The 20,035-nt window shown below is 45.4% G+C and overlaps 2 protein-coding genes across 3 annotated transcripts; both read right to left on the minus strand.

Moving 5' to 3' along the window:
• Positions 1-3,226: 3,226 nt before the first annotated feature.
• On the minus strand, positions 3,227-11,963 carry ZPR1 (ZPR1 zinc finger). The gene is made up of 14 exons (XM_039887959.1): positions 11,747-11,963; positions 11,405-11,566; positions 10,888-10,978; positions 10,446-10,516; positions 9,737-9,823; positions 9,473-9,595; positions 9,093-9,140; positions 8,856-8,922; positions 8,392-8,462; positions 7,605-7,694; positions 7,024-7,134; positions 6,287-6,373; positions 4,468-4,533; positions 3,227-3,797 (listed from the first exon to the last, which is right to left on the minus strand). Exons 1-14 carry the CDS (start codon positions 11,915-11,917, stop codon positions 3,663-3,665), a joined length of 1,380 nt encoding a protein of 459 aa, XP_039743893.1. The 5' UTR covers positions 11,918-11,963; the 3' UTR covers positions 3,227-3,662.
• Positions 11,964-12,089: 126 nt separating this feature from the next.
• On the minus strand, positions 12,090-16,388 carry APOA5 (apolipoprotein A5). Of its 2 annotated transcripts, none has more exons than XM_039887960.1 (4): positions 16,289-16,388; positions 15,725-15,781; positions 15,514-15,625; positions 12,090-15,020 (listed from the first exon to the last, which is right to left on the minus strand). In XM_039887960.1, exons 2-4 carry the CDS (start codon positions 15,771-15,773, stop codon positions 14,057-14,059), a joined length of 1,125 nt encoding a protein of 374 aa, XP_039743894.1. In that variant the 5' UTR covers positions 15,774-15,781; positions 16,289-16,388; the 3' UTR covers positions 12,090-14,056. The 2 variants fall into 2 exon arrangements, with proteins under 2 accessions (XP_039743894.1, XP_039743895.1); XM_039887961.1 differs by lacking the exon at positions 16,289-16,388 and adding an exon at positions 16,262-16,283.
• Positions 16,389-20,035: the final 3,647 nt, after the last annotated feature.

The raw sequence follows: 20,035 nt of genomic DNA on the forward strand, positions 1-20,035 counted from the left end.
AGAGCAGAGGCTAGCAGAGTGGGTTGCAGGAGGCAATCCAAATTTTTTTAAATCAGATATTTTTACCAAATCATGTAGAAGTTAAATTTTTGTCACTGTTTTAAAGTATGTTAGTCAAGAAGGTATTGTTATACCTCATATACATATGTTGGGATACATGTTCAAAAATATACAAAACAGGTTTGGTGATTACTGCCCTGTAGCTTGAACTTTTAACCACTAGGGTATGCTGAATGGTCACAGCACATGCCCAGGGGAAAAAAGAAAGAAAAAAAAAAGGTGGTGGGTTTCTGAGGGCTTGCGAGAAGGGGACACTGGATCAACAGAGGGCTTTACTAGCTGGAGGGCCTTATACAACCCTACCTTGGCTGCTAGTCCACTTTGATATATCTCAAAATGAAGTCCACAGCCTTGCTTCTCCAGCCTGGTGTCAGTAGCCTTTAGAAAAGTCTCACATTTCTGCTCCAGTGAACATTAGCAGTATAGTCCTCTCGGCCCCCATGTGCCCATCTCCTGCCCATTTCTGTCTTCAGTTCCACCCGCTACTCAGTACCCAACCTTAAGCTCATGTCCCAACCCTGTCTACCTTACAGGACAGTTAAGCAGTATTGCCCTCTCCCTGCAGTTGCATCTAATAAAGTAAGTGCAATAATTATGGACTTGACCTCAAAATGCTTAGGAACTCAGGTTTTTGATTGGCCCGGGTTTGAAGCCTGCCTATTCGAGCTTTAATTTCTTCTGGAAGTTACCTAACTTATCTGAAGCTGTTTCTTCACCTATAAAATGGGGATATTATTGATAGCTGCTTTTTCCCAGAAATGGTTTAAAGCAGAAACAGACACTTTAGAATTTTTGTGATATGAGAGAACCTAAGTCTAAAAGCACTTCACAATTAACTCACAAATCCTCATAAAAACCCTATATACCATGATTATCCCCATTTTACAGACCAGGAAACTGAAGCATTAGAGGTGCTTCCTGAATCCCGAGGTGAACACACGGAACCAGCACTGGTTCTTTTCTCTTCACAATTGAAAACACTGCTATTTTCCTGTAGAGGAAATAAAAATAAAGCCAAGTGTCTTAAACATCACTGCTCTAAATTTAAGAAGCACCATTCCTTCCAATGTGCAATAGGCAACTAACATGCCACAGATGTAAAAAGAACGTTATCTTACTGAACCTACCATTAATACTTTCAGCTAGCAAAGTCAATTGCCCTTCACACTTATTCCCAGTGTTCACCTCATCATGACAGATGTACATTCAATGTCTGTGTGTTCACAGCTCTAATGGCTAAATACGGATATATTTAACATGATTGAAATATGAAGTAGAAGTACCCTCACAAATGAACTTTTCTTTCCCTTAATATAATCGCAAAACTTCCCACTTAAATTTTCTCCTGTTTGTGAAACTGAATCTACATTCTTGGGCTGGTGCTTTGACTGTTTCACCTTCCCTGGCCTTAGAGCAGGGCCCTTCCCACCATACTTTGTTACCTCCGTGCTACCTCCAATGCCCTAACAAGGCTCAGTCCAGAAAAGAAGAATCATGAGCATCTGCTGAGGATTATCATGTAACAGATTTTAACCACATGCTGTATGCTAGAGGCTGTGGGGTAAGACGCAGTTAGATGAAAACTCCGTCCCCGTCAGGCTGTATGAAGTGAGACTGGAGTTGGAGTTAAGTGTAAAACAAGGCTGCCAGGACTTGGCCCTATCAGCAGAAAGTACCTTAGCTGAGTTACCCCAGTCTGGTACCTCCTCCTGTCTTTGCAGGTTCAGAAACCCAGGTTATCATTTCCCAATAACTGGTTGAAGTCTAGATGATTGCCTCACACCAAACTTACAAGACTCTGTAATAAACGAGTGCTATTTTTTCCCTTCGCAATGGGAGATGAACCTGACACCAGGGCCCACTTTCCAAGCACAGCCAACCCATATGGAAAGTCATTCAAGAGACCAAATGATAGATCAACAGGTTGCCTGGTGAACTCAGATCCTCAAGTCAATTGGAAGTAGATCTATGGACAATCTATTAGAGTAGAACACTTGGTTAAAAGTCTTCAAAATGTTGCAGCTTTATAGTTTGTCAGTCATTTGCTAACTTTAGTCTCCAACTTAAAACACCGTACTCTTGCCTTCACAGAAATTAGAGAAACAGGTATGGGAGTCAGTCCCACATGAAAGTAGTTAAGATGCCAAAGAATTCAGTATGGAGAGGTATCTGAAAACAGAACCTTGAAAACAAATGCATTTAAGAGGGAGAAGACAGATTCCAAATAAGGAATGTGCAGTCATGGGGGAAGCAGGGGTGCAGTAGTACAGGGTTCAAAGAGATGGTCCACTGTCAAATGTGACAGAAATAAAGAACAGAGAATGAGAACATTTTCCAAGTAGAAAATCCCACCTGTGATCTTTGAGAATAGTTTAATAGAGCAGTGAGAGTGGATGAGTGTGATATACTAAGTCATCTCCTAGCATCGAGTTCAGTTTGCAGCACAAAGCACTGAGGTTTGCCATAGTATCTCAATCAACAGGTGTTTACTGAACAAATCCGTGCAGCCAGCACTGCAGAAATCACCAGTGGTTAATGCAGTGCAAAGAGCACTAGCTGGGGAGTCCAGGGCCCTGGGCTGAAATACTGACTGGGTCATGCAACTATAAGCAGACCTCTCCCCCTCTGGTTATTTCCCCATTTGTAACTGAGAGAGGAGGACTTGATGATCTCAAATACCCCCGTTTTCCAGCCTCAGAGCTTTTGCATTTGCAGTCCCCTCTGCCTGGAAATCTCTTCCCCCAGCTATCCATCCACATGGCTTATTCCCTTACCTCCTTTTCGGCTTTGCCCAAGTGTCAAATTATCACCTTCTTAAGATCTTCCCTGACCACTCTACTTGAAACACCTGCCCCCAGGTGATTCATCCCCCTTCCATGCTTTCACCTTCCTCCATAACACTAATCAGTTTGACATGACTTTGCTTGTGGGTTCATTATCAATCAGTTTCCCCCACTAGACTTGAAGCTTCATGAAAGTAGAGCTTTGTTTCGTTCACTGTTCAGTGGTGTGCTTGGCAGAAAGCAAGCACTCACACATTTATGAAGGAATGAATGAAATACCAGCTCCAATCTCCAAAGTACAGTGGCCACACTGGAGAAAACTTTCTTCAGGAGGCTGAAATTTTACCGGCATATTGAACAAGGACAGTGAATTCAGAGGCCAGTGCTATTTGAAAGCTATCATTTTAATGAGAACTTCGCCCTCCTATCAGAAGTCTCCTTTCTTGGTGAGAATGTTTTATACACCCCAAACCAACACCCAAACTCCAGCTGTAGCTGTCTCCCATCTTCTTCAACTTCAGAGTTCTCACCTTAGAGGAGAGCAATGCGTGGATGGAGGGTAAGGAATTGTTGGAAAAAAAGTGATAACATTCCCCATGGTTCGTTTCCGGTCTCTTTACAAGCTGATTCGAAACCTAAGTAAGGTCAAATAACCCAACAGGCTTGCACTTGCATCACAAACTGTTTAGAAAGTGTGCCTAGATCTGACTCAGACCAGGTGCCCTCCCCACATAAGCAAGGCCTGGTAGGGAGGATACTCCCAGCCTTTTCCAGTAGTTATAAATAACCTCTTCAGTCTGAGCAGTGCTCTGCCCACTGCTACCGTTGTGGGGCCAGGCCTGTCTCATAACCCTCTGTCCTCATGTCATTGAGCCCTAGCTCCTCATTTTGGTCAAATGTGCGCTTATAATGTTCCACCTTCATCTCAGGATCATCTTCAGGTGCGTACACATTCTGCAAGGCCAAGGACAGATAATCAGTACCTGTGCCATCCTGCTATCCTTTCTCCCCCAGGCAGCTCCTACTTTCCCAAGAACTCAATGAGTTCTTGATTCTCTAAGCACTGCCAATTCCCCAGGACTCAGCTCAACTAGTGGGAAGCAATAGAGCCCACATGGGCCAGGAGTGGGATCGACCAGCCCCAGGCAGAATTAGGGAACAGCTTGCCTAAAATACTTTCTATCTGCACCTTCTTATGAAGTGTATAGCAATAGCCTTAATCGTGGAGAAACCTTAAAAAGTTTTGCCTGACCCACAGTAAATGCTGATGTTACTGTCAATCACCAGAATATCTCCCCGAATCAGATTAAAGCCTTTTAAGTTTCCCTATCTAGGCCTCTGGACAAGGCACCATTTATCCTCACTCCACAATCAGATGTGCAGAATGAAAACTCTATTGCTGGACTTAGAACTGGGGACAAGAACTAAACTACAAGAAGGAACTTAGGTGTTCCCTTTTTTCCCTCTTGATACACAGTTCTCCCTTATGTTCCCACTTCGGCTAAGAAATTCCCTGATAAAGACCAGTTCATTTAGAACCATGTCTCTCAGTTTCTGGAGAAATGATATTCAAGGAAGGTCAGAAAATATATCTCCATGAAATATCAGGGAAGGTCTACTATACCTGCAAGTAGCTGTTTCCTGCTGGATCATTCATAATAAAGTGGGCCTTCATTTTACCCTCCAGGATCTAAAGAAGACAGAATATGTAAATTTTACATAGTAAGAAGAGGCTATGTCTGCCAGACAAGACATTTTACATCACAATATGCCCAAAGTTTCATGAACTAGTTAAATGAGGTAACTTTAAAAGTGGAGTAGAGAGGACCTAAAATAAGAACTGTCTGAAATCTATTTAAGAAGCAGTGTGACATCCCCAATCTCATCTCCCACTCCAAATAGGCCAACAAATGCCGTTCCTCCATCGAAGCAAAAGACTGAAGGATTCTGTGGAGGTTACCGCGACACATTATGGACTGAGGGCCACTCACCCAGTTGAGAGTACAGGTAAAGGAATCAAGATAGCAGAATAAAAGAAGTACCCTTGTTGGAAAGAGACAGACATACTCCAGTCCTCTTCCCACACTCAGCTCTCAGAACACTGCCAGCCAAGCCTTCATGCTCAGGCCAGGAAACAGACCACCCACTGATGGGAAGCTGACTGGCCCAAGACAACAGACCTAAAGACTCTGGCATTGAAAAGACTCAGCCCCCTTGGGCTTTGGTGACCCCCATCAATAGGGACTGTTTGATGGTTGATTTTGCTGTGCCGGGTACTTCCATTTGCTATCATTTTGTAACACAGACAAGCTGACCCTTTCCCTTCCCCTTTTCCCTGGGAAAATAAAGATTTATTCATACTGAAAAAAAAAAAAGTCTCTGGCATTGGTGCTACCTTAACAAAATGACTAAGCTAAATCCCCCTACAATAAGCCCAATATCAACAAGACTCACCCCCCACTCAGGTTTTGTAGCCCTCCACTTTTAAATAGAAAATCAATGATTACCAGACATCTGAGCAAAGCCCCTAACATTGAAAGGAAAAAAAAAAAAGAGGAAATAAAAACAATGCAACGAAAATAAAGTACAAAAACCCCAAAAACCAACATTAAAATTCTGAAGAAAAAAAATACTATATCCTTAAAACAACAGGTGCTTTTTTTTTTTTTTTAAGGCAGAGGGAGAGTATTCAAAGACCAAAACTCTTGGAAAATGAAAATATGTTAGTGGAAATAAAAAGCTCAATTGAAGGGTTGGAAAATAAAGTTGAGGTAATCTAAAGTAGAGCAAACACAAAGAAATTGAAAACTGGACAAAGAATAAGTAAATTATAGAAGACCAGAGAGTCAGTCTAATATTCTAAAACACAGGGGTTTCAGAAAGAGAAAACAGAGAGGAAGCAATTCTCAAAAGAATAATTTAAAAAATCTTCCTAGAAATGAGCCACATGAGCTTCCAGATTCAAAGGACCCACCAAGTGGTTGGGTAGTTGAAAAGTGACCCCACACCAAAGCATATCCCGAAATTTCACATCACAGGGGACAAAAAAGTATGTTAAGAATAGGTCACGTACAAAAGATTAGGAATCAAAATGCTTTAAGACTTCTCAATAGCCAAACTGGAACGTGGAGGACATCAGTGCAATGTCTTTGGAATTCTGATGAAAAATATTTCCATCCTAGAATTCTATCCCCAGCCATTAATCTAGTGTGAAGGCAGAATAAAGACATTTTCAGGCATGTAAGGTCCCATACACTTTTTCAGGAAGCTACTGAAAAAGATGCTCCAACAAAGAAAACCAAGAAAGATAACATGGGATATCAAAAACCAAGAGAATACCCAACATGTTTAAATGTTTAAAAGATGGTAAGAAAGGGTATGTAGCCTCTTGTTCACCAGAGCCCCAGGGCCACACAGGTAATGACCAGCCAGAGCCCTCTCACCTGGTCCAACTTATGGCTAAATTCCAGCAGTTTCTCCGTCTGGCCAGGATTGGAACTGTCACCCAGTGTAAAAGGATTCTTGGTCACCTGCAATAAATGTCATCCAAACTACTAGAATACTGGCTCTGTGTTTGATAGGTCTGACCATAAACCTCGTGGGGACAGAAGGGGGTGTCCAGTCAGGGAAGCTTGGTCTCCATTTATCCCACACCACTTTTCTAACCTACGCGGCTACTCCTAAGAGCGTATGGACTGATCTCCCAAGACAATAGGTAATGTGAAACAAACTATAAAAAAAGTGTTCTTACAACATGACCTCTAGTCATAATTTTAAGAAGAAATGCAAAGTATAATTTACAAAAAAAGACGCCTGACAATTGAGAATCAATTAAGCAAAATGATTCATCAGGAGGCTAAATATAAGGGCTAAGTCAATATACGTATGTCTATGTTGGGGAGTTTTAGGTGCTAAAAGGATCCTCATCCCTCATTTTATAGTGAACATGAAAACCACACAATCTATCCACATTGTCTGAGAGTTAAGGCCTGGGAATTCCCATTCAGAATTTCCCATAAGTCTATCATCACAATCCAAAATAATATTTAAGTCTCTTAAATCAGCTTTAAGGCAAAGAAACCCCTAGTTATCAGCTCCAAAAACTACGACATCGATGTCTTCCAGCCTTTTCCCCCACAGCTGCACTGAAGCAGCCATGCACTATACTCAAGTGACTCACCAGTTCCCGGATGTCTTTCAGCAGCCCCTCCAGTGTGGTGAATTTGCCCCCAAGGACAGCCATTCCCAGTTCAAATTCCAGTTCTGGGATCTCCACACTACATGTCTCAGACTGTGAGATGAGAGATTTAAATCAGGAGCCACTAGAGAAAGTTAAACAGAGTTCTTTTGCCAAATTAATACCATCAATGAAAGTTTGGGGATAAAGTCAGCTATCCCAGTTTTCTGACTCTCCAGTTAAAGCTAGACTCACTCCTACCCATGTGAACCGCAGGAATGGAATCGAATAAAGGGACAATGAGTCATGGCTCCAAGCTGTCAGGTATCGTGTCATCAGAGGCAAGAGACAAGAGCACTTTCAGACACTGCAGGCAAAAAACTGCCCAGTCATCAGAAAGAGCTTATGGGTTGCCTTCTGAATCTGCATGTCCTACCAAGGATTAACTTTGCTCAGGGATCATCAAACTCATGGAAGTAAGGAGGTACCTATCACATAGTCCCAGGACATAATTTAAAAAGACAATTTTTCCTAGATAGAGACAAGTCATGTAAGGACAGTCACTTTCCCAAGCAGGTTGTTACCTTGAGCAAATCTCTGGTCATATCTGAGGGATCTGTGATGTGCAGGCTGATCCTAGTGCCCAAGGGCTCTACTGCTCCTCCAGACTTCACCTGCACAGACGACAGAAGTCAGGAGCAGCAGAGAAGACTCACTTGGTGCCTCGGAAACCTCAGAGGGTAGGCTTGGACATCCGATCAGGTCCATTAACGGCTACAGAGCCTTCTAAACCAATAGTAGCAGCAATCACCCAAACCAAGTACACCAAGACCTGGCCAGGAATAGAGTGCCCAGTACCAGCAGCCTGCCAAAACTCACTGCAAGTTACCAAGAAACTCTGAATTTACCTTTAAAAAAATAATTGTTGGGGTTGAAAGGAACTTTCAACTGCATCCAACATGTGGATCCCCTTTATAATATTCTGGTTTAAGATAAACAGCTTATGCTTGAAAAATACACTCAAAGAAAGGGAATTTACAACTTTCCAAGACAGCCTATTCTATTTTCAGATAGATCTAGAAAATTTTTATTATCGAGTCAAAATCTGCCTTCATGTACTCTCACCCCTCAGACGGGTGGGTCAAAAAGTGGGTCTCCCCATTCCGTATAATCAAGCTTCAAAATCTCTTAAACAAGACATTTTCTTCTAATTTTTCTTCCCTAATTCCCAGTTCCTGAAAGGGTTCCTCACCCTGTATTAAACCTAAGACCCAATCCCCACCCCCCAATCCCAAAGCAGATTTAGGAAAGATGAACATTAAACAGACGTTACCCTCAAGCTAGTCTTCGTCCCAAATAGAGCCCACTCACCTCATTGGTCCGATGGCCGCAGTTCTCGCAGCTGGTAGCCATGATGATAACCTCCTTAAAGTGGGGAATTTCTGTAAGATGAAGTTAAGGAAATCTGCTTCCAGGATAGCAAGATCACCTTCTGGGGAAAAACAAATCCAAACCCAAAACACACAGGACTGCAGGAAATAGACCACAAGCAGCAGCCTAATTTAGTCCTCCGGAAGAGGGCAATGTCACAACCCATGGTGATCCCTGTTCATAAATGTTTGCAGACATGGTTCAGGCCACACACAGGAGCCTAGAGACCATGGCCTAATTCTTTGAACCCAAAAGCCAAGGTGTATAGTCTCATCAATGGCAACATCTTCCTTATCACTTGGAATAAAATATGTGCTTTCCATGAACGGAGTACTCCTCAGCTTGAATATATTCTTCGTGCCTGAGTCAGATGAAGAACAACCCAACTGCCTGACAAAAGATACGAACTAGCTTCATGTTGGTCTGAGCCGGAGCATTGCATTCCGGGCAGTTTGTGTTGAATTGTAGCACCTGGAACACAACATGGAGATGTAGGATGAGCTCTCCCAGGGAGATGAGCCCCGTCAGGCTAAAGACATTCAGGTGATATGTTGGTGGTGGGAAGGAAGAGAGCCACTGAACAAGCATCAGTCTCAGACCACAACTCTGCTCCTTCCTCCAAAGAAGCCAAGTTGACTCACTTCATTTCTGAGATCGTCCTCTTCTGGCTTCTTTTCTGGTGCTTCTGCCTAAAGCAGCAGAGAAGCAAATCACATGTTGGCACATATACCTCAGCCTCCCCAACACCCTGCCCTGGAGCAAAAGAAAATCCTCTGGCTTGCTTCTGTTATCTGCCACCTCATGAGTTTAACAAGAAGCTAGAAAGCAAAGCCCCAGTCAAAAGAAAAACAGAATTTAAAATCACAGCCACTGCCGATCTTTATTGTAAAGTTTACCCTAAATCCTTGACGTGACTTAGATGAGAAGCACAAGCATGCTGAGATAGGGTACAAAGAGCAACAGCAGCAAAATAAGTTTTCACTAACTCCAAGCATTCTTCTGGCTTCTTCAGTTCACTTACCTGGAGCCCCAACATCTCTTCCTGCTGTGGAGTCCGGTTATAGTGTGTGATCACCAGGGCATCATCCTTCTGGGGAGCATGTGGGTTTTCCACAAAGCTGTTCCCCGAGGGGTCATCAATAATCTAACAGTGGGTGCAGAGTAATTACAAGAAATCATGTATGATCCTCCACCTACCATCAGACCAGACACTACAGTAGAAAAATCCCAGGCAGTCTTAATCTCTCCCGTAAATTTAGGACACCTAGATTCCCTCAATACTCACCAGAGTGAAAGGAGAGGCCACGTGCTTTAGCTCTCTCAATTTGACAATAAACTCATCAATTCTTTCCGCTATAGCTTCTTCATTTACCTGACATGAACACGGAGTGAAAGCATCAGCCCTGCTGACAGACTTTATGCTCCCATTTCTTGTCATGCCCACATCATCTCCATCAGGAAGTCACTACCAGTCTAAGGATGAGTAGGTACTGAAAAGTCTCATACTTCACTCACAATAAGATGTAGCAAATAGTATGAAATTTAGGGTGCTGCCAGGTGGGCCTCATTTTCTCTCATTCATTTAGCTCTGGCACTCTTGCCATGTTAAATAAATCGGAGTCCTCTCATGGGGCTCTCCAGCCAGTTAGGAAGACAGATGACTAAATATGCAATTATGTTATTTGTCATAATAAATGTAAGGAAAATGGAACACTCTAAAAGCATAAACCCAAGAGGATTATAAAAGGCTCTTCAGAAGTAACATTCCTTTGTCTGAGATGAGGCCTGAAGAGAGGTTGGGGGAAGGAAAGTGGAAAGGACAGTAGTCACACATATGCAACATCCTGGAAGCTATAGCATCACCATGTGCTTCCCCTAAAAGTTCTCCAACATTCAGTCGGAGACAGTCAGCTACATGGAAAGCTGAATATTCTATTCAGACACATGTAAATAATTATTCCTTGAGCTGCTGCAATCAGAAAACGCTAGCTCACCCTTCGTGTGGGCTGATCCTGTTCCAGGCCAGAAATAGCTCGGCTGATCAATCCTTCAACAGTGGTCAGAGCTGGTGAATAAGAACAAAAGACAGGTGAGTCTTGGCTCTGTTATCAAGTGCCTGTATAACCCTGGGCAATTTACTTGACTCTCTGGGCCTTGATTTCATCTGTAAAATGAGATGGCTGGGAACAAGGTTCCATTCAGCTCTAATAAGAGTGATGCTAAAACTCTGTAATAAACATATCACAGTCTTACTATCACTGTCTACTATCTCAAGCTGTTTTTCTTAGGCTTTCTGCTAATATTAAACCAAAGTAGATCATAATGATTACATGGCCAAACCCATACACAGCCAGTAGACCTGGCACCAGGGATCTTGCAAGAAAGTAAGATTCCAGCTAGGCATGAAAAACCCATATACCATGATCTTAAACTTACCTCCCTTCTGGCTGAAGGCAGGAATTTCAAAATCCAGCTCTGGGATCCTTGTAGTAGCAGAGTCAGTCTTCACTACTTCTCTGTTCATGTCCTATGCAGAAAGAAAAACTTTCAGGCCAGAGAAGTCAGCAGTACCGCTTCTCCTCTGGAAATACAAGCCTGTCCCTCTCCCTCCATCAGACGCCAGCGCAGCTATTTCTTCCTCTCTCCACTCTGGGGAAACGGAATACTGCAGAATACTACATATGGCGTGTGAGCCAGGCTGCCCAAATGGTGAGAGTACTCTTCATAACATCTACTTGCTCATTTGATACCCTGACAAAATTTACAAAGCACTTTCACAAGTCTTATCTCACCTGAGCAGACGACAGCACCAACATCATTTTACAAAGAGAAAAACTGAGACTTGGACACTTAGGGAGATCTATTCAAGGTCCCACTGCCTGGACCAGAGCTCTGGCTCCAATCCTCAAGCTTTCTCTAAGACACCAGGGTACCTGCTCTGCGATCCTCTCACCTCCGGGGCCCTGACATTCAAGGAGTAGCGCACTCCTTGGTCCTGGATCCTGCCTGCCGACTGGATCTCCGTGTTGTTCCAGCCACAGTGCTCACAGGAAAAAGAGCTCACGATTATTTCTCTGAAAAAGGGTATCCTGGTGAGCAGGAGGCGCGTCACACCCTAGAGAAAAAGAAAAGAGCCAAATAAAAACCAACGAATCTCCAATTCCCTGTCTAATGACCCTCCAGGAGTGCCTCGCCTCCGGGTCCCCAACTAGGCCTACCTAGACGGGCGCCGACCCCCGCCCCTCGCCGCCTCAGCCCAACTCTCCCGCTGCCCGCGGCCGCGCCCCCGCCTCACGTTGCGATAACAATTCATGCATAGCGACTCGATTTCGGTGGGCTGCTGCTCCTCGTCCTCGGCGCTGATAGGCCGGAACAAGCGTCCCGGGGCGGGAGCCCGGGCCGGGGCGGACGAGGGGGCAGCAGCAACCCCCGAGGGCCCGGGCTCCACAGCCCCGCTGGCCGACATCTCAGCCACGCGCAGTTCAGGCCGCAACTTCCGGCTTCCACTACTCTCGTGGCACCACCTCTTCCTCGGGCACTTCCGGTAGCTGCCTCACTGCCCTTTCTTAAAGAGGCCGCAGACTTTGGGTCCCTAACCATGAAGAGTTTACCTGTTGCTAGGATTATACACCCTAGACTTCGATAGCCAGCCGGATTGAGGCTTTGCCTCCACCTCAGTTCAGGCGTCACTTCTCCCAGGACGTCCTCCCAGACCCAGGGCATTGCTTTGCTCCTTTGCAATAGCACCATCGCACAGGGTTCTAACTATTGGCCATAAGTCTGAGTACAAAAGCCTTGACAGCAAGGCGCCAGGCTTGTCCCTCAGCATCACTGAGGAGTGCGCCCTGACCTGGGCTTCCTTCAATCCACGATTGGACCAGATGCTGCTTCGGCTCTAGTCCCTCAGTCTCTCAATCACTCGGGTTCTTCTCACTCCCTATTTCTGTCTTCATAAAATACCTTCCCAAATTCCAGCCTCAAATGCACAACCCTCGGTTTTACTTCATCTCTACCACATTCGACCCCAACTGACTCACCCCCTCTTAATTTCCTAACAACAACAACAAAAACACCTCTTTGGGGGAATAAACCTTTCAGCACCTCTTCTCCATGGTCACTTCTCTCCCAGTTTTGTTGCTAAGTCTGAAGTATTAGGGAAAAGGTCCAGCCTGAGGGGCATGATAAAGCCAGATTCATGTGGAGGTCTGTGTTATCAGGGAGTGTGGAGGTGCTGAGAACCCTGTGCAGGGCTAGCTGAGCTGGGAAGAAAGGGTGCAGGACAGGACATTCTAATGGTTCTGTGCAGGGTGTGTTTACCTTTTCCTCTTCCCCTCACTTCACTCACTCCCAATGTCAGAGTTCCCAGGGGATCTAAGAGTAGCTTCATTGCCCCCAAGTGAATCTGTATGTGAGGAATGGGGGTTTAAGAGTTTGGGGGTCCCAAGAAGAGGGTCAGTGTCACAAAAAGGAACATTCAAACTCTGAAACAGCAGGAACAAAGGGGAGAGGCCATCTCAGGAGCCTGAACTTCATGCATACCGTCCCATGATGAGCAGGCAGGTGAACAATGCAGGTGCAGATAAGGGTCTCTAACCCAGACGCACTCCCAGGCTTGACAGACAGCTCTCATCTAAAGCAGAGCACTGCCAGCGCCAGACCCCTTTGACACACCTGGATTGGGAGGGGATCAATGAGAAAGAACAGTGAGGGATTGAAGTGGCTGATGGATGTGTTTTGGGGATAGTGGTGAGGCTCTGCTTTCAGACATGGTTTAAATAACAGTCACACCAGAAAAAATATGCTTCCATTGTAAGCATCTATTTAATTTGAGTCAGAAGTCTAGACTTCAGCCTTGGAGTCAGGAGGGAGGGGCCAGAGATGTAAGGGTACATAGTATGTTCCCCAGAGGGTTTAAGAAGCCCCACAGTTTGGAGGGTTTGGTCAGCTGTTTAAATGTAGAGCTATGTAAGGAAATATGAGCTCTGCTCTTTCCCATCACAATTCCCACCATTTGTACCCACCAGCATCAGAGCCAGCAGGGACACACACACACACACACACACACACACACACACACACACACACACCCCATCACATGCTCTCCTCATATTTTCTTCCTTTCTCCTTTCTCTTTCCCCAACAGAAGCCGTCATGGCATCCCTGGGGAGGAAAGAGCTCCTCTCTGTGGACTTGCTATAGCAGTAGCCATCAGAGGGCCAAAAGTGATCAGAGTCAGGCCCTGGCATGAAGAAGCACAGGCTTCCAGCACCATGACAACAGGCTTGCACTCAACTACCTGCTCATAAAATGCCTCTCTCCCTTCCCACTCCCATCATCCTGAAATGGAGCAACCCATGAGGATTCCCAAATGAGCACGGGAAGCGGGGGTTTGCAAAGCCTGGTAAGTGTAATGAATCCAGATTGGGGAATCGCAGGAGGCTGGAGATGCAGTGGACAACAGCCTCTTCGGTGGCCTCAGCTATCCTGTGCGAGAACCTCCACCCCCTGCCCAATAGGCCGTTGTCAAGGACTGAGCCATGTTAGGGGATCGGGTCCTGGCCTCCCCAGACAAATAGCTGGGAAGTGGGCCTGGGCATATAGACCCTCAGGGCTCCTCCAGATGGCCAAGGTCATGGTCATGGTCATGGTCATGAAGGCTGTAGTTTATGTCTTCCCATAGGTCATCAAGACGGGCCTGCAGTTTGCTCCGGACCTTACTGCTCTCCTCTTGGAGGAACTCTGGGGCAAAGGCGCTGAGGCCTGGAGGGGGCGGTGCCAGCTGCAACTGGACCTCCTCGGTCTCCTGGTCGATGGCGCGGGTGAAAGACGCAATCTGCAGGAAGGCGTCGTGGCGGAAAGCCTGGAGTCGCTGGCGCACCTCCTGGGACAGGACGTGGGGGTCCGGGTCGGCCCTTTCCTCCGCGCCGTCCGTGCCCGCGCGGGCAAAGGCGCTGAGCCCTTCGCGCAGCTGGTCTAGGTTCTGCTGGATGCTCGCATGCAGGGCCTTGGCCTTGAGCGTGAGCTTGCGTGAGAGCACTTGCACGCAGCGGCTGAGGCGCGCGGGGCTGGCTGCAGCGTGCGGCGCCACGCTGCGGTGCAGCTCCTGCACGTGGTGCCGGATGCCGGTCACCAGGCGCGCGGCGTAAGGGTGGAACAACGCCTTCATACGGCCGGCGTGGTGCGCTACGCGTTTCTGCAGTTGCTGCAGCAAGCCCCGCGCCTCATCCACGCCTCCCAGCACCTGGGCCTTGGTGTCCTCTCCAACTAAGCGCAACTGCTCCTGCAGCTCCTGTACGCGCAGGGCCACCTGTTCCATCAGGTCCGTGGTGTAGGGCATCAGCTGCCGCCGCAGCCCCTCCAGGTTCCAACCCACGCGCTCGTGCACTTCCGCCCTGTAGGGCTCCAGGCGCGCCCTCACCTCCTCCAGCTCCTCTTGCAGCTGCTGCCGCATGCCCACCTGGTCTTGTAGGAGTCTGGGAGGCTCTCTTCCCTGCTCACTCAGAGAGCCCAGCTTTTCCAAGAACCTGTCCATATGTTTGAAGTCTTGTTCAAAGCTGTCTTTCGGGTTCCTGGGGAGGTGAACAGATCTCCAGTTCGTCAGAATGCTAGCGCCCTTCATCTGCTTTGACCTCGAGACATCGCTCACTGATTCTCTGGGGAAACCAAGGATGTAGGGACTCTAGTCCTAGCCTCAGGCCAACTGCACTTCCTCATATGGGAAGTACAAACACATAGCGTATGCAAATCCAGATCGACACTGCCCACGGAATCACAGATGCACGTGGACTCTCACACGATCCTTTCATTCTGGGAGCCGCGGTGGGGTCATCTCAGGTCTTACTCCTCAGTGGGTAAGGGGAAGGCAGCTATGGCGAGGCCAAGGCGGGGGCTGCTGCCGGCAGAGGGCGCGGAACAGTCCAGGAAGACCAGGACAAAGGGCAGAACTAGCACTGTTCTGTCCCTCTGTCCCAGTGAGAGGGACAGAGGAATCGGAGGCAGCGCATCATCCCACTGCCGGGCTGTCTCTTCCCTTCCCCTGCACCCCTTGCCCGGGCCACTCACGTGGGCTCCTGTGCCAGCTTCTGCTGCTGGGTCTGCTCCACCCTGACTTTGTCCCCACTGCTCTGGCTGAAGTCGTCCCATAAGCCTTTCTGTGCCTGGGAGATTGAAAATGCTGTGGAGAGGGATGGGTGATTAGGGGCTGCGTTCCTCCCCGAAGGTGGATGGGCCTCGCAATCCAGCCTGCACCCTCACTTCCAAATTGAAGACCCACCTGAAAGGAGAGCCAGAGCCCAGGTCAGAACTGCAGCCATGCTTGCCATTACCTACTCTGAGAAAGAAGGTAAATGGAGGCCTGGGTAAGGTGAAAAAAGCAAAGGAAGGGACATTTCCCAAGGGATTTGCCCCAGGGGGCCCTGCTCCAGGGACAACCTGCCCAAAATCTGTGAAATCTTCCCTGAGTTGCAGGGAGCACAGAGCTGTTGAGGCTCAAGAGGACTGACCTAGCTGAGTGTGGCTGGGAGGAAAAGGATGTCTTCCTGGAAGGCCAGGGGCCTCCTTTTTCACGTCGATTACGTAATATGGAGTGTGGAGCTCAAACTGCTTTGTAAAATTTCCCCCACTATCACTCTCCCCAGACTGCAGGAGAATGCTCCCTAGGCCATGTCTGCCTCCCATTTCATGGCTGGGAAAACTGAGATACCCCAAGGGAGAAGAAGCAATTCTGCTGAAGTGCTCTAAGACAATGTCCTTAGTTCCCACCCCAGCTCTTTCCTGAGACCCCTGCAATTCCCTCCTTTAGGACTCTGACCCACATCCCTCTGCCCCAGCTGCTCACCTGCTCAGTTCTGGGCACAGAGAACAAACATTCCACTTTATACTCCAGAGGCCTGGGCCACTGGCGACAATTGCCCTGAGTAAATACCACGTGGAGGTTCAAAGAAGGATGACCTCAGCTGCCTCCCAATGCTCACCTCTGCCCTTTCCTGGCACCCATAGAGTTAATGAGTGCCCTCCTAACAGAAGACTGCTCCAGTAGAAAAGGGCTTCCTAGAAAGTTTTACAAGGAGCTAGGCTGAACTCCTCCCCCTGTTCCCCCCAAGCCCCATGACCTTCAGCCTTCCCATGACCTGCTGGCTTGCCAACCAACAGAATCAAGTCTGTTTGTTTGCTGAGAGCCCCACTCTTACTCAGCTGCACAGAGGCACCATGCCCCAATCAGACAAGGACAATGTCCAGTTGCCAGCCAGAACCTGATCATCCCTTGAGAGCTCTACCACAGGATACTCAGGCAACATTGGGGAGCCAGCATTTATAGGGTTAAAGACCCTCCCACCTCCCCTTCATGAAATAATCCTGGAACAAGCAGGAAGTCAGAGCGGGTGAAGATGAGAAGGTGTGAGGCAGAATATAGACCAGGAAGTCTGGACCCAAAGAATTGGGGCAAGAGGAGGAGTCTCCTCATGGGGAAAGGCTGAGCTCCACCTACAGAGGGCCTCTAAAGAGGGGAAGCCAAAAAGCCCAGACTTTTCTCTGATGACATGCCCACTCCGTATACTTGAACACACACATTTATATATGTCTTGATTTTTGTCCTTAAACGTATCTAAAATTGATCCCCTCTCCCTATTTCCACCACAGGTCACATCACAGCCCCATTTGTTTCTCACCTTGATCACATCCATGGCTTCCAGCCACTTTCTCTGCTGCAGCCCTGCCTATTCAGTCCATCCTCTGCTGTAGCTCATCTCCATCCACTTCCAGTCTCCACCTGCCACACAAACCCTTGGTATTCCCTGAGCATACCACCTCTTTCAGAACTCTGAGCCTTTGTGCATGCAGTTCTCTCTGTTTAAAGTATCCTATTCCTTGAGGAACTTATATTCATTTTTTCTCAGACTTAATTTATATTAGTTAGGATTAGGCTCAGCTGCAAGTGACCAAAAAAAGAAAAAAAGGAAAAATAGCTTAAACAAAATGGAACTCCGCCCCCCCCACCCCACCCCATCCCCCTTCTCTCTCTCGCTCATGTAAACATAAGCCAACCAGGATTCCTTCTGTCTTATTGCACTGTCGGCTTCAATAAGACACTCATGTTCAAGTTTCAGCCGTTCCAACTCCAGCCGTCAAGTCTACCTCCAAGCCAGCAGGAAGAAGGAAAAGAAGGGCATGTTCACTCCCTTCGAAGACACATTCCAGAAAATTTTCTTACCACTTTTACTGACATCCCATTGACCAGGACATAGTCACATGGATACACTTAGTTTGAAAGGATGCTGGAAAATGTAGTCTTTATTTGGGATAGTTTTATTCCCAGCTTGAAAAGAGCTGTGTTACTCAGGAAGAAGAAGAAGAAAATGTCCCCCCAAATGGCGGGGCGGAAAATTGTAGGATCTGCTGCACGATTCCAATATCACTTCGAATGCCCTCTACTGCCTTCACCCTTTTCTGCTCTAGAGACAGACCGATTCCATATTAATCACAGTCTTCTTTACAATTAGGTTGGGGCCATGTGACTATTGTAATTAGGTGAGCTTCCCATTTTTAGCCCCTTACAAGTGAGCTTTGGAAAATCAGGCCTTCAAGTGCAAGCTGAGATGTCAGTCTTCTAGTCCTCCCAACAGTTTTATAAACCTTTAATTTTCTACATTAAAGCCTTTCACATTTGAAATACATAGAGTGGCTTCTATTTTTCTGACTGAACCTAGATTAATACAATAGGAAGATGCAAGACACTCATGCTTTACTAGTTGATATCTTATAGGTTTTGTTTTTTAAATGTTTGAGTTGGTTGGAGGTATTTGTATATGTGTATGTGTTATGTGCTTTGTGTGTGGAATCATTTGAAATAATTGTAGACAGCATGACATTTCATCCTAAATACTTCAACATACACCTCCTAAGAATAAGGACATTTTTACATAAACATAATACCATTTATCACACCTATGAAAATTAATATAATTCTTTAATATCATCTAATATGTACTACATATTCAAATTGCCCCATTTTCCCAAAATGCCTTTTATAGATGTTTTCTTCTTGTTATTTTCTTTTTAAATTCGGGATCCAACATTTTTCATTTGGTTGTTATACCTCTGTCATCTCTTTTCAGTTAAAACAGTACTCCCCAACCCTTGAAACTGACTTCTTTTGAAGAGTCCAGGGAGAAGTTTGTAAAATGTTCTAAATTTGACAGTTTCTTCATCATTAGATTCAGGTTAAAGATTTTTGATTCAAGTCTTTGGATTAAAAAACAAATTCCCTAAAAGCTCATACTTACGAAAGAAATCAGCCTATATCTGTAAAAGGAATGATATAATTTTTAATCACTATTTTGCAACCCTAAGGTAATATTTGATTCAGGCAAAGATCATCAATGAATGCTAAAATCATTAGGTGAAAAATATTGGAAAAAGATGGGCAAATGCCTTCAAAGTATCACCCCACAGATTACTTATCAATTACGAAACCATTCAAAAGTAAAAACAATGGAGAAATCTGGTGGATCATTTTAACCAAGTGATCAAACTTAGCATCACCAAATAGAGGGACAACCTGATATTTTGTACCTCTAGATGTGGTGCAATATGAAGGGCTAACTAACACCTATGAAGTGCTTTGAACCAGATTATTTCCACATGTACTTATTTGTGCTTCCCTTTTCTTCACTGTTTCTCTGTTGCTCAGTATCATGGTTTTCACAGACAGCTGCATTTTTTAGAAGAGATTTACCCATTCAAGTTTTTTTTAATCCAAGAATTGATGATATAATCTGGATGTAGAGTAAAAAGAATTTTAAAAGGTGTATTTGTAAAAATTAAAAGATACCATACTCTAATGAAAAGGTAGCAGCAGTTTTGCTATAAACACATGAATTAAACAAGTATATGGATCTCAAATAAAAACTCAGTATGCACCAAACGAGAAGACCTCCTAGACAGTCTTCTCTTGTGAATATTCTTTAAAGGAACATTAGTGACTCCTCATTCTAAATAGTAAGTAAAACTTGTTGCAAATTGTTCTCCTTCATTCTTACCTGCCAATAACTCAAGTGTAAACAGTGATGCACCAGTCTTTACTGGGTGTGGCAGCAGTTCTTGGATTCCGTCTCAGAACACACCAGCGACATTGGTAGAATGTAATAACTATTTATTGTGGATCTATTCTACGTTGTTTATACTTCTATCACCAGGCCTTCATGGAAGTCCATTAAAAAAAAAAACAAATGTACATTTCAAATATACTTCAAAAAGAAAGGTATTTATGCTTAACACAGCATTAAAATAGCCAGGCAAGTTAAGTAGTGACCTATGTAATCATTTCTGTTTGTTTTGAAAAACTATTTGCATTACTTGTCAAAAAGAAAAAGTAATTAAATAGAAAATCTAGAGGTGAAAAATATAGTCATTGAAATAAAAACTCATTTAGCTATAGTTGGAGAATTAGTAAACTAGAAGGTCAGTCTGAGAAAATCACCCAGAAAGAGTCATAGAAATAAAAAATAAGAAAAATATAAAATGGAAGGTAAGAGACATGGAGCATAAAATGGGAAGGTCCAATATATATCTACTAGAGTTTCTG

Source organism: Pteropus medius, unplaced genomic scaffold (genome assembly GCF_902729225.1).
Source record: "Pteropus medius unplaced genomic scaffold, Ma_sr-lr_union100, whole genome shotgun sequence".
In the NCBI taxonomy this organism is placed as follows: domain Eukaryota; kingdom Metazoa; phylum Chordata; class Mammalia; order Chiroptera; family Pteropodidae; genus Pteropus; species Pteropus medius.